Source organism: Melitaea cinxia, chromosome 6 (assembly GCF_905220565.1).
Source record: "Melitaea cinxia chromosome 6, ilMelCinx1.1, whole genome shotgun sequence".
In the NCBI taxonomy this organism is placed as follows: domain Eukaryota; kingdom Metazoa; phylum Arthropoda; class Insecta; order Lepidoptera; family Nymphalidae; genus Melitaea; species Melitaea cinxia.
In genome coordinates, this window is record NC_059399.1 from 3622801 (window position 1) to 3639091 (window position 16291).

The window sequence follows — 16291 nt, forward strand, 5'->3', positions numbered from 1 at the left end:
AAATCTCGTAGGGTTCAGGCTGCGTTTGCAATGTAAGCGGAAAAAATGTAATTATTTACGACATCACATTAGAAACCTCAAAAATAACAGTAGTTCTCCACTATTTCATCATTACAGCCTTTACAGTCCACTACTGGACATAGGCCTCCACAAGTTTACGCCAAAAATAGCGTGAACTCATGTATTTTGCCCATAGTCACCACGCTGGGCAGGCGGGTTGGTGACCGTCTCCACTATTTAATGGATGTTATTATACATATAAACCTTCCTCTTCAATCACTCTATCTTTTAAAAAAAAAGCCGCATCAAAATCCGTTGCGTGTTAAAAACTGGTCAAATTGCATTTATAATTGCTCAAGTATAGTTTAGAGCAGCTCCACTTTCCTTAATACTCCTCCTTAAGACATTAAGTATTGAAATAAAGGTAACTTTTAATCATGAGTTGGTTTTTAAATAAATTCAACAAAATGAATAAGTTTATAAGTAATAAAAATACATGATATTAGATGATGTTTACGCTTGTAGTATTTCAGCTCCATTTCACTTGAGGCCTTTGTTTTTGCTTCGCATCACTGTCTGTGCGCAATTGCGCATGCGCAACGCTCACCTGTCTATTATACTTTTTTGATTTTTAATTAAATAATTTAAGGTGAGCAATTTAAATGGACAACGTAGTTGAATTGAGCTATTCGAAATTTATCGATTAGTATTTTTTTATTCAAAATATTATTTTGTAGGCTGGGGTGGGGTAAGTAATTTAACATAAATACATACTTTTACACCCGCTGTAAATTATCTGTAGCGACCAATCTAAGTGTCACTGCTGACTGCCGTAAATAGTAATTTCATGTAGTGTCAAAATCTCAAAAATACACTTATTCTTTATCAATTTAATTTTTTTTAATCCATATATGAAGTAGAACAATGCTAAATCTTTAGTATAGCCGTCAAAAAATTATTTACATACTGTCTATCTTTACTTTATCTTACTCATAATGGCAAGGTCGCCTAAGAATGATCCACGATTTAATGACAATACATGGAATTATCACGCGGAAACCGGCGAGAATTGTACACCTGGTGGTATAAATGAATTAAAACAAGGACCCTTACCGCCTAATGTCAGTGTATTATCAGAAAACATCTACGGTAGAACGAATTTCTCTAATGATGTTTATATTAACAAACCTTACAACATGCAGACTGGTGATAACGTTACTAATAACGATGATAATATTCCCTACAACGCCATGCCGAATGTGAACCGTGTAAATCGTCAAAATTATGGCAATGCTATGCTTAACTTAGGAAATGGACAGGTTGTGAGAGTGTTTTATGATGAAAATAACCAACAACTGATATTTCCTATGTCGGGACAATATGAATTGTTTAACGGTAAGCAAAACCTCTGTGATGTTCCTTTGCAAACACAACCATCTCATCTTTTTACCTTGAATCAAGAATTCAGTGCGAATAATAATGTTCATATGCAACCATCGACTGCTACAGTCCAACCGAGTACATATAACCAGGAAAATGTCAATCAAACGTCTAATATACCGACTTCTAATTTTTTAAAAGAAGTCTTAGGAAATTGGGAACGAAACTCATCTGGTACCTACTCACCGTTCGGTCAAAACTATCCTCTCAATCACCCTGATGCGCCTACTATTGTAAAGAATAACCCAACGCTAGAACCATCAGTAATACCAATTAAACCAGAAAACTTTCCCAAAAGGAACGAAAACAATCCTCTGGCTGACACAAGTAATAAAAAGCGCATAGTTGTTGAAGTAAAGCCAATGCGTCCGAGCTACTCAGATGTGTTAGCTAAAAATACAAAAAATACACAACCAGAGGCAACAAAAAAGGTTAAACCACAAAACAATCCTGAAAACAAAACACCAAATAAACTAAATCCAAAATCTGAAAAAACTTCTTCAAACATGAAACACAATGAGGACAATAAAGGTAAAATTGAGAAGAAACCGAGTACCAAATCCTCTGGTAGTGAATCCGGTGATGTAAACACAGATGAGACAGAAAAACATCAAAAGACAAACAAAAAGTCTAAAAATAAAAGAAATAATATGTCTCGTAAGTGGTCATCATTGGATGATATAGCCAATGAAGAAAATGGGAGTTTCAATCAGGAAAGTGAGAATAACTTTGTTTTCATAATGAATGATTCTGAAAAGTCAACAAAGAAAGAACGGAAGCAAGAAAAGAATAAAAATGCAGAGAAAAGTTTTGAAAGTTACAATGACAATAATGAAAATGAAGAATCACAGTCTCAATTTGTATTTCAAGAAGGCCAAAATGAATCAAGCAAGGCTAGGAAGAAAAAAGAGCCTCGGAGTCACCACAAACTATCAAAGACTGTTGAGAAAAAGAAGGGTAATCAAACAAAATGTAGGAAAAATAAACCTGGTTACATGGGCTTGGTGCAGAACTATCTTGAACATTGGGGGGAAGCATCGTGGAAGGCGCTGGTTTGGTTCTTTTATCTGCTCTCTGATATCTGTCGTATGAGTCTCCACCTATCATTTGACTTGTGAGTATTATTTGTTACCTCAATCTCTAAAACAACTAACCATAAACTATTGGAATGAGTTTCTATTTTACAGTTTTTAATAAATAAATAAACATTTATCATATTTTTAGTACATACAAAGAAACTATTAACAAAAGTATATACCATTTATGTAGGGTCATTGCGCCTGTTCGCGTCCACTTAGTGCAGTTGGCAAGTTTGAAGAAGAAAATAAAAATGTTCCCGCACTAATTTCTATGAAAAATTTATTTACTGTGTTCATTATATAGTCTATTTAAAGATTAATTTTCAGTTTTGTTCGAAACATCTTGTTATTATTTTATTTAAATACAAACGTCAGAATTAGGCGATTTACCCAGTTTGCGTCCATAAAATCCAATTTGCGTCCACCCGCTGGACCACTTCGCGTCCACCAGCTTAGAAAAGGAATAAAGAGGTGATATTTTTATAATAATGTAAAGAGACATTGGATTTTAATAATTTATTTATTGAAGAATTATTGTTATTTAAAAATCAACATATTAACATTAATAAATCACTATAAAGAAAATAATACACCTATTTACTCTTCTAAACATTGATAGAACTTAAAATTAAAAAACAAATTAGGTACCTATGTAGTCAGTAAATAGTAATTTCACCTTTAAAATGCAACAATTATCTGTTCTGTGAATTTTAAAGAAATGTAAGCAAGCTAAAGATCAGCCTGTAATTACAATCACAGCAGCCTTTCGCAGTCGACTACTGGACATAGGCCTCGACAAGTTCACTCCTGTGTTTTGCCCATAGTCACTACGCTGGGCAGACGGGTTGGTGACCACAGGCCTGGCATTGTCGTACCGAAGACGCTGCTGCCCGTCTTCGTCCTGTGTATTTCAAAGCCAGCAGTTGGATGGATATCCCGCCATCGGTCGGTAGTACAGGAACTTAGTCGCCTCTTACGACACCCACGGGAAGAGAGGGGGTGTTTATATTCTTTGATGCCGTAAGCACACAGCACCACAAAGCTCAGCCTTGATTAATAATAATTATGGAAACAAAATACGAGGTTCACACATATCTCCATTCGCATTAAATATTAATAATACCGCTGTTTTCTTCTTCGTTACTTGATTTTATTTGATACTAGCTGTGCTCGCGACTTCATTCGCGTGTAATTATAATTATAATTATAATAAAAAAATATTGTTCTGTTCGTAGAATTACAAAATAAATAAATTTCTAAAATAAAAGTAGCCTAATTTACTCCTTATTTCATTAGCTATCTAGATGGTAACGTCAAAATCAGTCCAGTCGTTTCAGTAATTAGCCGGAGCAAACAGACAGACAGACAGACAAAAATTCTAAAAAATGTTTTTATTTATTTATTTATTTTATTTTCTTACATCTAATATTACAGGCATAACCCAATTCATTAGACATAGTAAAGGAGACAAAAAGCGAAAGGAAAAAAATGTTAAACTATAATTAAAAAAGAATTGGCTGACTTGAACATAATACTAAAAACAAAACAATAATAAAAATAAAAATATTAAATTCATTTCTCATAACATATTATATACAAAGTAACTTTTGCGAATTCACTCCACGAATAAGAAAAAAGGTCTAGTGTGTTAGCCACCAAGTTTAGCGTTCTGACTGAACGAGCAAGGGGGCCGTTGCGCACTAGCTCGGTTCTGCCGTGGGGTACTGCAAATAAGCTCGGTCGCTGTCTTCGTTGTAGATGATACCTATCGAGTACGCTCAAACCTATCCACTGCAGTACCCCTGGATTATTGACAATAACGCGAAATAATTTTAAAATATAAGTTGCCAGAGCCAGCTCTCTCCTAGTCTCCAACTTGTTGTATCCAACCATGCCCAATACAAACAATGTTGGATACATCATGGGATACAAGGGATACATGCCATAAAGCCTATGGTAAAGAAACCTGGTGAATTTATTTTGAACACGTTCCAGTATGAGACTGTATTTGACTTCATGTGTAGACCATACTACCGCATTATACTCAAGCTGACTTCTTATTAGGGCATCATACAGTAAAGAGATTGCTTATTTTGGTATATGTACCGTGTATCAATCAATATACATTTAGTAAAAAGGTGTTACTTTAATATTACAAACAGACACTCCAATGTTATTTATTTGTGTAGATAAGTTTTGTACCCTCTTGGTCTGCCCCCACTGATTTTATCCAATATCGTAATAGCATATTTTTTGCATATGTGCTTGTCTTACCGATTTCTTCTTCTCTTGGATGTCATGCAAAACTTCCCTTAAATCTTCCTTTGTGTATGTTCTTTTTTCCTTCTTCTTTCTTATCTGCAAAGAACTCATCTTAAACAGAAAAAAATAAGAAAGAAATTACTTATTTCATTCAAAGTAGAATAGGTATTAAACTTTTAGTTTTATGTATTAAACTTATAGAATTAATTTAAAAAATGGACGCGATTTAGTTTTCTTATTAATCCCTTTAGGTATAGTTTGCGTCCATTGCGGACGCAAAGTGGAAGTTTTATAAATTCGGTGTCGCAGTTCGCGTCCACCTTATTTTAACTGTTAAGTATAAAAAAAATAAGCAAATTCATAATTATTATAATTCCTTTTATCATAACCAACGCCTAGAAACAGCTATGTATCCAAAATAAACATAAAACAATAAAAGACTCACCTTCAAACGGACCACTGCCCACTATTTTCTTCTCATTATTCCGTGCCTTCGCACTCTCTTGTTGAACAGCCCTCACTAACTATTTTTTTTACCCAGGATTGCTTGGACGCACGGAACTTTTGTCTATGCGTACGTGCCTCTTATACATGGAGGTATTAGCCGGTAATTATTTTTCGACTTATTGGTGTCTTAGTATACTTAATTTCGAGACTTTTCAAAGTGAGATCCGTAAAATGGACGCGAATTGGGCGGTGGACGCGAACAGGCGCAATGACCCTATGTACTTTTGTAATAAGTACATAATTAGTAAATACATTTTATTAGTATTTACTAACTTTATACTAATGAAATCTTCTCCTTGCTTTTAATTTTTTATTTCAAGTCTAAACTACACTACTTTTCATGTTGTCATTAGTAAAGTTAAATATATTTTAAACTAATTTCAGATGTACATCAGCTTTTACCCAAACCTATGTCAGCTCACAAGCAGTGTGGCGTAGCAGCAAAGATTGGCTCTCTAAGATTGGTGAAAATAAATACTTAATGTATATAGACAGAAAATTTGGACACACAAGGTTTGGTTTCTGGAGGAAATTGAAATGGTTTAAAAAAGGTAATTTTTTTTAAAACTTAATTCATAACTAACCAATACTAGGAACTTAGCCTACGTATGTGTCTTGCTGTAATGTCCTGTTAGATAATCTTCATTAATTTTGTATGCAAGTTTGTGGTATATATTTTAGCAGGATTTTTAAATTTATTTTGTATAAAAAAAGTAGGACAGTAGGAGTTTACATCCTTCAATGAATTCTGTAAATTATTTAAATGCAAACACAGAAACACACCAAGTTAAAATATTATGTACAAAAGATATAATATATTAATTTGTAAACACATTCAGTGAATATGATAAAAAATACTATTTAATATTTTTTACTTAAATACAAATTTTTTACTTAAAATAATTGTTTTTCCTTACAAACGAAAAAAAATACTGACTTCAGGTATTAATTAGTTTTCGATAAAAACAAGCATCATAAAAATTATTTATAAACAATAAACTGCCACTGCCCTCTAGTGAATAATATAGCTCACTGTGTTACAGTGGATCTAGCCGTGTAACATCGTTTGATTAATAGTTAGAACCGAAGTAGTTTCTAATACCGCATACGCACCATCACATAAATACACGTCTTCAAATATTACTCATGTTAACTTGATCAAATTTAAAAGGAACTACAAGAGAAGTATCAGCTAAATAGGAGGCGGTTCTCAATTTTTCTGTATTTTTTTTTTTTTTTTTTTTTTTGTTTTTTTGGAACGCAGTTCCTTAGAGGTAGTTGCTTGACATTTGGCTGGGTGACCAAACTGTAAAAAATGTGATACTAAAACCGTAAGAAAAATATATAACGGAAGTGACTTAATATCAGTCACACGACTGTATAATATGACGTTTGTAAAACTAAAATAAAGACGTATAAAAAAAATAAAGACGTATGTTTTTTTATTTCACTTAATAGTTTGAATTATTATTTGGTTTGATTTATTTTATTTTACGGTATTTGTTTTTTTCTAACACTAAATTTCCTAAATACTTTTATGTACTTAATTAAAAACCATTCAACATTTTTTTTTCAAATTGTGTTGCTTCTATACTATCCGAAGGAACTTCGTTCCTACCTGGTGTCCAATGACACCACATAATCTTTTTTAATCCTTTTTTTTTAATATATACCACTAGGTCGGCAAACAAGCGTACTGCTCACCTGATGGTAAGCGATTACCGTAGATTATAGACCCCTGCAACACCAGAAGTATTGCATTAACAAAATAACATGTTTTACAATTTTTATCTGTCTGTCTATCCGTCCGTCCGTCCGTCTGTCTGTCTGTCTGTCTGTCTGTCTGTCTGTTTGTCTGTTTGTTCCGGCTAATCTCTGAAACGGCTGGACCGATTTTGACAGAACTTTCACTGGCAGATAGCTGATGTAGTAAGGAGTAACTTAGGCTATTTTTATTTTAGAAATTAATTATATTATAACTCTGCGAACTGAACAATAAATTTTTTGTTAAATTCCACGTGCACGAAATCGCGGGCGGGATGTGTAAAGATTTTATAAAATTTTATCTTAGGTATTTTTGTCATTCAATAGAAACTGAATCTGACAACGGCAGTGACTCATCAAAGCTGAACTCAAATATACCTTTGCCTGCAACTGGTGAGGAAGCTATGAAACGCTTACTGGCTTGTAAAGGCAAGGATCCTTATAGGTAAGCTATTTATAAAAATTCAATAGAATAATATAATATCTCGTGTCATGTTTGTATCCATTTTGAACTTTTTTTGTCTGTGACACAAAAATATAAGTTGCTTTCAGAATAATAACATCAAGAGATTTTTCAAAACATATATTTCTTTCCAGTATCTTAGGTGTAAGTGTGACGTGCACAGATGAAGAGATAAAGCGTTACTACCGCAGACAAGCATTCCTCGTCCATCCGGATAAGAACCAGCAACCCGGTGCAGAGGAGGCTTTCAAAATACTGCAACATGCCTTTGATCTAATCGGAGAACCGGTATGTTTAATATAGAGAGCTTTTATCAATATAGCACAGGTCGAGTACTAAAGTACAGGAAATACAGCATTAACAATAATATCCAGATTATTTTTATTATTTCTTTAGGTAAGCTCAAACTAGAACCTACCACTTCCTCCTATAGAAAGTAACCTCAAAATAGACTAGATATTCATTAAAGTAGGTCACAGCAGACTATATCCTGCTCAAAATCTGGAGCAGCCAGTCTACGGAAGTACCTCAACCTTACATGAAGATCATAACTAAATAAGACTACTCTCAAGTATTGTTGTGTTCCTGTTATGAGCAAGGTGGCCAGAGTTCCTGAGGAGGGTTAGGTTAGGGGGTACGGTCGGCGACGCACTTTCAATATTCTGCAAGAATTTATAGGTGTTTATATTTACCATCGCGTCGTAAGCTTGTTTGCTGCCTTATAAAAAAAATTGACGTATAACAAAAAAACTATATATGTTTATCTATAAAAATGTATGTGTGTCTCAGGAGCGTCGCGAGGCGTATGAGCGGCGCGCGCGCGAGTCCCGGCACGCGGAGGCGGCGTGGGGCGAGCTCAGCGTGCTGCTGGCGCAGCTGCACGACAAGATGGAGTTCGCCGCCAACACCATCCGGTAACACTGCACTGCTACCGTGTGCCGCACGGTGTCACGGGTCGTCCACCTCTATGTGTAGTCCCGGCACGCGGAGGCGGCGTGGGGCGAGCTCAGCGTGCTGCTGGCGCAGCTGCACGACAAGATGGAGTTCGCCGCCAACACCATCCGGTAACACTGCACTGCTACCGTGTGCCGCACGGTGTCACGGGTCGTCCACCTCTATGTGTAGTCCCGGCACGCGGAGGCGGCGTGGGGCGAGCTCAGCGTGCTGCTGGCGCAGCTGCACGACAAGATGGAGTTCGCCGCCAACACCATCCGGTAACACTGCACTGCTACCGTGTGCCGCACGGTGTCACGGGTCGTCCACCTCTATGTGTAGTCCCGGCACGCGGAGGCGGCGTGGGGCGAGCTCAGCGTGCTGCTGGCGCAGCTGCACGACAAGATGGAGTTCGCCGCCAACACCATCCGGTAACACTGCACTGCTACCGTGTGCCGCACGGTGTCACGGGTCGTCCACCTCTATGTGTAGTCCCGGCACGCGGAGGCGGCGTGGGGCGAGCTCAGCGTGCTGCTGGCGCAGCTGCACGACAAGATGGAGTTCGCCGCCAACACCATCCGGTAACACTGCACTGCTACCGTGTGCCGCACGGTGTCACGGGTCGTCCACCTCTATGTGTAGTCCCGGCACGCGGAGGCGGCGTGGGGCGAGCTCAGCGTGCTGCTGGCGCAGCTGCACGACAAGATGGAGTTCGCCGCCAACACCATCCGGTAACACTGCACTGCTACCGTGTGCCGCACGGTGTCACGGGTCGTCCACCTCTATGTGTAGTCCCGGCACGCGGAGGCGGCGTGGGGCGAGCTCAGCGTGCTGCTGGCGCAGCTGCACGACAAGATGGAGTTCGCCGCCAACACCATCCGGTAACACTGCACTGCTACCGTGTGCCGCACGGTGTCACGGGTCGTCCACCTCTATGTGTAGTCCCGGCACGCGGAGGCGGCGTGGGGCGAGCTCAGCGTGCTGCTGGCGCAGCTGCACGACAAGATGGAGTTCGCCGCCAACACCATCCGGTAACACTGCACTGCTACCGTGTGCCGCACGGTGTCACGGGTCGTCCACCTCTATGTGTAGTCCCGGCACGCGGAGGCGGCGTGGGGCGAGCTCAGCGTGCTGCTGGCGCAGCTGCACGACAAGATGGAGTTCGCCGCCAACACCATCCGGTAACACTGCACTGCTACCGTGTGCCGCACGGTGTCACGGGTCGTCCACCTCTATGTGTAGTCCCGGCACGCGGAGGCGGCGTGGGGCGAGCTCAGCGTGCTGCTGGCGCAGCTGCACGACAAGATGGAGTTCGCCGCCAACACCATCCGGTAACACTGCACTGCTACCGTGTGCCGCACGGTGTCACGGGTCGTCCACCTCTATGTGTAGTCCCGGCACGCGGAGGCGGCGTGGGGCGAGCTCAGCGTGCTGCTGGCGCAGCTGCACGACAAGATGGAGTTCGCCGCCAACACCATCCGGTAACACTGCACTGCTACCGTGTGCCGCACGGTGTCACGGGTCGTCCACCTCTATGTGTAGTCCCGGCACGCGGAGGCGGCGTGGGGCGAGCTCAGCGTGCTGCTGGCGCAGCTGCACGACAAGATGGAGTTCGCCGCCAACACCATCCGGTAACACTGCACTGCTACCGTGTGCCGCACGGTGTCACGGGTCGTCCACCTCTATGTGTAGTCCCGGCACGCGGAGGCGGCGTGGGGCGAGCTCAGCGTGCTGCTGGCGCAGCTGCACGACAAGATGGAGTTCGCCGCCAACACCATCCGGTAACACTGCACTGCTACCGTGTGCCGCACGGTGTCACGGGTCGTCCACCTCTATGTGTAGTCCCGGCACGCGGAGGCGGCGTGGGGCGAGCTCAGCGTGCTGCTGGCGCAGCTGCACGACAAGATGGAGTTCGCCGCCAACACCATCCGGTAACACTGCACTGCTACCGTGTGCCGCACGGTGTCACGGGTCGTCCACCTCTATGTGTAGTCCCGGCACGCGGAGGCGGCGTGGGGCGAGCTCAGCGTGCTGCTGGCGCAGCTGCACGACAAGATGGAGTTCGCCGCCAACACCATCCGGTAACACTGCACTGCTACCGTGTGCCGCACGGTGTCACGGGTCGTCCACCTCTATGTGTAGTCCCGGCACGCGGAGGCGGCGTGGGGCGAGCTCAGCGTGCTGCTGGCGCAGCTGCACGACAAGATGGAGTTCGCCGCCAACACCATCCGGTAACACTGCACTGCTACCGTGTGCCGCACGGTGTCACGGGTCGTCCACCTCTATGTGTAGTCCCGGCACGCGGAGGCGGCGTGGGGCGAGCTCAGCGTGCTGCTGGCGCAGCTGCACGACAAGATGGAGTTCGCCGCCAACACCATCCGGTAACACTGCACTGCTACCGTGTGCCGCACGGTGTCACGGGTCGTCCACCTCTATGTGTAGTCCCGGCACGCGGAGGCGGCGTGGGGCGAGCTCAGCGTGCTGCTGGCGCAGCTGCACGACAAGATGGAGTTCGCCGCCAACACCATCCGGTAACACTGCACTGCTACCGTGTGCCGCACGGTGTCACGGGTCGTCCACCTCTATGTGTAGTCCCGGCACGCGGAGGCGGCGTGGGGCGAGCTCAGCGTGCTGCTGGCGCAGCTGCACGACAAGATGGAGTTCGCCGCCAACACCATCCGGTAACACTGCACTGCTACCGTGTGCCGCACGGTGTCACGGGTCGTCCACCTCTATGTGTAGTCCCGGCACGCGGAGGCGGCGTGGGGCGAGCTCAGCGTGCTGCTGGCGCAGCTGCACGACAAGATGGAGTTCGCCGCCAACACCATCCGGTAACACTGCACTGCTACCGTGTGCCGCACGGTGTCACGGGTCGTCCACCTCTATGTGTAGTCCCGGCACGCGGAGGCGGCGTGGGGCGAGCTCAGCGTGCTGCTGGCGCAGCTGCACGACAAGATGGAGTTCGCCGCCAACACCATCCGGTAACACTGCACTGCTACCGTGTGCCGCACGGTGTCACGGGTCGTCCACCTCTATGTGTAGTCCCGGCACGCGGAGGCGGCGTGGGGCGAGCTCAGCGTGCTGCTGGCGCAGCTGCACGACAAGATGGAGTTCGCCGCCAACACCATCCGGTAACACTGCACTGCTACCGTGTGCCGCACGGTGTCACGGGTCGTCCACCTCTATGTGTAGTCCCGGCACGCGGAGGCGGCGTGGGGCGAGCTCAGCGTGCTGCTGGCGCAGCTGCACGACAAGATGGAGTTCGCCGCCAACACCATCCGGTAACACTGCACTGCTACCGTGTGCCGCACGGTGTCACGGGTCGTCCACCTCTATGTGTAGTCCCGGCACGCGGAGGCGGCGTGGGGCGAGCTCAGCGTGCTGCTGGCGCAGCTGCACGACAAGATGGAGTTCGCCGCCAACACCATCCGGTAACACTGCACTGCTACCGTGTGCCGCACGGTGTCACGGGTCGTCCACCTCTATGTGTAGTCCCGGCACGCGGAGGCGGCGTGGGGCGAGCTCAGCGTGCTGCTGGCGCAGCTGCACGACAAGATGGAGTTCGCCGCCAACACCATCCGGTAACACTGCACTGCTACCGTGTGCCGCACGGTGTCACGGGTCGTCCACCTCTATGTGTAGTCCCGGCACGCGGAGGCGGCGTGGGGCGAGCTCAGCGTGCTGCTGGCGCAGCTGCACGACAAGATGGAGTTCGCCGCCAACACCATTCGGTAACACTGCACTGCTACCGTGTGCCGCACGGTGTCACGGGTCGTCCACCTCTATGTGTAGTCCCGGCACGCGGAGGCGGCGTGGGGCGAGCTCAGCGTGCTGCTGGCGCAGCTGCACGACAAGATGGAGTTCGCCGCCAACACCATCCGGTAACACTGCACTGCTACCGTGTGCCGCACGGTGTCACGGGTCGTCCACCTAGTCGTGAACGGCTCTATGTTTGCGTATCCACTGCGTGTACGTGCGCGCGAGCTTGTGTGTGTGTGTGTGTGTGTGTGTGTGTGTGTGTGTGAGAGAGAAAAGTGAGCGCGCGTACTAATAAACGCTTACTTAGATTTGATTTGCGTCTGTGGTGTGGTGAACGACTTCCTTGCAACACGTTATCAAAATATACAATAGTTAAGCTTATTGTCTAAATAGATTTCCTAGAAAGTTTTCATGTAAGCACGTGTGCGATGAGCGTGCCCGCTAACCGTGTCCGTGCGCAGCTGCACCAACTGCGGCCGGCGCCACAAGCGCGTGCTCACGGCGCGGCCGTGCTTCGCCGCGCGCTACTGCGCGCAGTGCCGCATACGACACTCCGCCAAGGAGGTGCGTAAACTACCCACCTCTAACCGCACTTGCCACCTTTTTTTTTTTTACGTGGGGAAAATCCATCATAGATACCCTCCAGCGTGGGGGCGCCAGAGGGTTATGTCAGACTCCTACTGACTAAAAACCACCACGTGTTAGCAGTCATCCGCCTGGGTGGGGCGAGAGGGGTCGCGCTAGCATTCGCCACCTCGCCTCAGCGGTAGGCCCGGACAAAGCTTCCGGGCCCCGGCATGATGGTGGGGTGGCCTCGCTCACAACAAGGCCACCCCAGACGTATGGGGTCGTGTCGTCCGGCCGGCCGAAGTCCCCCGACTATCGGCCGCCGACCCCACTATTACGAGGGGGGGAGGAGGGGGGCAAACCGCCTTCTCCTTGCCCCCGTACGTCTGCGCCGGAGTGGGCCAGCAGAGGCGTCTTCCTCTCTGGCCCGCTCCGCGGTCTCCTTCTGCGTCATTACCTCTTCGCAGAAGGAGACCACTGCCTGCCACGATCTCTCGCTGTCAAGCATGGCCTTTACGACACTCGGCAGCGAGAGATCCCGTCCGATAACCGCACTTGCCACCTGCCTTAACCTACCTAAATTGACTAGCTCGAGTCTGGCTAATGAAAATAGAAACTAAAAAACACGCCAAATTTAAAAAAATAAATCTTTGAGTAATTCGCCGAAATTCGTAAATATTTATTACAAATTAAATTTCACGAGCTATTTTGGTTATTTTAAATAATTTTTGAATGTTGATTACGCAATTATTGGATTATATTAAGGCTTTGCATTGGTTTTCACTTTTCATAATGGTCATTAAAACTTACCTACTTACTTCATTATAATGAATAACAATTAAGGAAATATCTTTCTGATATATATAATATTTTATTCATATAGTACATAATGTTTATAAGATAGTTATAAAAATGGATGTTTAAATATATTATGTTTTCGTCTTTTGATCTGTTGTAGGTTTCCCAATGGTGGGAACACTTTAGTGTTGTCATGTAAAAATTTTGCAAAAAAAATCGAGTTTCTACTTTCTTTAGCCAGACGTTGCTACTCTTAAGATATTTCCTGCTATTCAGTTATTCACTACCTTGATAAGAAAAAATGTTACATGTAAATTAAAAACTTTTTTACAGTATCTTACACTAAGAGCTATACAATTAAGAATTTAATTTTAACTAGAGTTATAAAGCTTTATACGAAACTGCATTTTTTACGTCTTTAACATACACACGTTATAAAATCAATGTATAATTCTGTTTCTGTTAGGGTGATATCTGGGCGGAGTCGAGTATGATGGGGCTGCTAGTCATGTATTACGCGTGTATGGACGGAGCGGTCTACCAGATAACTCAGTGGGCGAGCTGTCAGGTACGCATCTAAGATTACCTTATACTTAAAAGAAAAAAACATTTAACTAAACTGCCATAATGCTAAACTATATGTTAGAAAACTGGTTTGAGATAACAGGGGTAGAAACAAGTAAATAACTGACCTGAAAATTGGTTAAAAAATATTACGTAATTTTGTAAATGCGAAAGTAATTCTGTCTGTCCGTGTAACGCTTTCGTTCCTAAACTACTGAACGATTTTGTACAGATATACAGTAGATTGTGGGAAAGGTCACGCCAGAAAGGCATGAAAGGGAGTTACTAACTACTTAAAATCAAGACAACGTGGGGTAATTTATATTTTTTATAACTCGAATCGAACCCACGAATTTAAAGTGGAAAGCAGAGTTACTAAACTAACTACTACTACAACTAACTGTGCCAACAAGCTATTTGACATATAAGCACTTCACTAGCTTTGAATTAATAATTTCTCAATTTTATTTATTATTATTCCATACATACGAGTTTACAGAGCTCATTAGCATTATACATGTGGAAATTAAAATATACAATCTTAGCAAAAATTTATAATGTCAATAAAAATACATTATTGTCAGCGGATTTAATATTAAAAAGTAGTTCAATGAACATAATTTAATTCTATTTGTATTGTTATAAATAGAAGAAGAACCTGAAGCAACTGCGTCCCGACTGCCACGTGGTGCAGTACAGGATCGTGCTGGGGAACAAGGCGTCGGCCACCGCGGACTTCAGTCATCGAGCCTCGACCGGGTGAGCTTTAGCCTGTAATATCCCACTGCTGGCCTTCTTCCCCATGTAGGAGAAGGGTCAGAGCTTAATCCACCACGCTGCTCCAATGCGGGTTGGCGGATATATTCCCTATTATGAGTAACGATCGCTATCAGGTGTACATAATAACAACCGAGACCGACGGCTTAACATGCTATCTGAGGCATGGTGAGGAAACCTACAAGGACTGCACAAACACCCAAACCACGGCAAACATCTGTATGGCCAATACAAAAGTTTGCTATGTGTGGGGATCGAACCCACAATCGCCGGCGCTACAGCCACAAACCAGTGCTGTGACCATTGCCAACACGTCGTTATTATCACTTGAATAATCATTAGTTTATATTCTCGTAATTAATGGTTCTTTTCTATTTCAAAACGTATTAAAAAAATTATATCTAATCTCAAACATTTTTTAACAATTTCAGTCCCGATCCCAATCTTGAAGAATTTCTCAACAATCTCTACAGTAAGTCTGGCGTGTCACCAAAATCTCAATCGCCTTCCGAAGCAGCGGATGCGAAAAAACGTCGGACTAAAAAACCTAAAGTTTAATATAATCTGTACCTTTAAAATAAAAGTAAATAATACATGTAAGTAAATCCCCACACCGGTAGGTTTGGATTGCAAATCAGCCAGTTCGAGCCTATTGTTCCGTCGTAATTATTTGTGAAAATATGCCTTCGATATAAATATATATTTTATTTAATTAAGAAAAAAATATACCGTAAAATTCTACAATAGACAACAGAACAGATTATAATGATATTAATGAATGACTCTTGGACGATGGATAAACGATTTGCGTACTTCAGGAGTTAGAGACCTCTACGTACTTGTTAAATAATAATGTTATGGTCTCTTACTTCACAAAAATTCTGTGTACAAAGCGTGTCATTGCAGTTTGCTTAGAACTTAATGTATCTTGAAATCTTAAATCGTATTTTTTATTAAATCATAATTTTCAATTTATTGTAATTTTTTGCGAATTAACACTAATTACTTCATTGTAGCACACAAATAATCTAAAATTCGAAAAACTTTTAACATATTAACTTTTCACAGTACTATTGTAATTTAAATTGTTTCATTCAATTAATTTCATTTTGAAGCAAATTTTACGTCATTGTGATTGTAAAATAATGTTGATTAAATATATTTTGCACTTTCTCCATCAAATACATATGACTTTTCAATTAAAATTTTGACATTAACGTAAAATGATCTGATCATTCTGACTCAATACTATTTTTTTCTCTATTTTTATAAATTTAAAGTATTATTAATGACATTCAATTATAAAGATTGAGGAGGCTATTAAAAGAATTTGCATAAAATTAAATTTTGCAATGCTGTTTTTGACCTCTTAAGAGTA

At 43.0% G+C, this 16291-nt stretch overlaps 1 protein-coding gene across 1 annotated transcript; it reads left to right on the forward strand.

Annotated features, from left to right (window-relative positions):
• The first annotated feature begins 822 nt into the window (after positions 1-822).
• LOC123654587 (putative uncharacterized protein DDB_G0282133) lies at positions 823-15485 on the forward strand. The gene is made up of 9 exons (XM_045590484.1): positions 823-2554; positions 5673-5839; positions 7380-7497; positions 7650-7803; positions 8305-8429; positions 12669-12771; positions 14039-14140; positions 14786-14895; positions 15345-15485. Exons 1-9 carry the CDS (start codon positions 996-998, stop codon positions 15469-15471), a joined length of 2565 nt encoding a protein of 854 aa, XP_045446440.1. The 5' UTR covers positions 823-995; the 3' UTR covers positions 15472-15485.
• Positions 15486-16291: the final 806 nt, after the last annotated feature.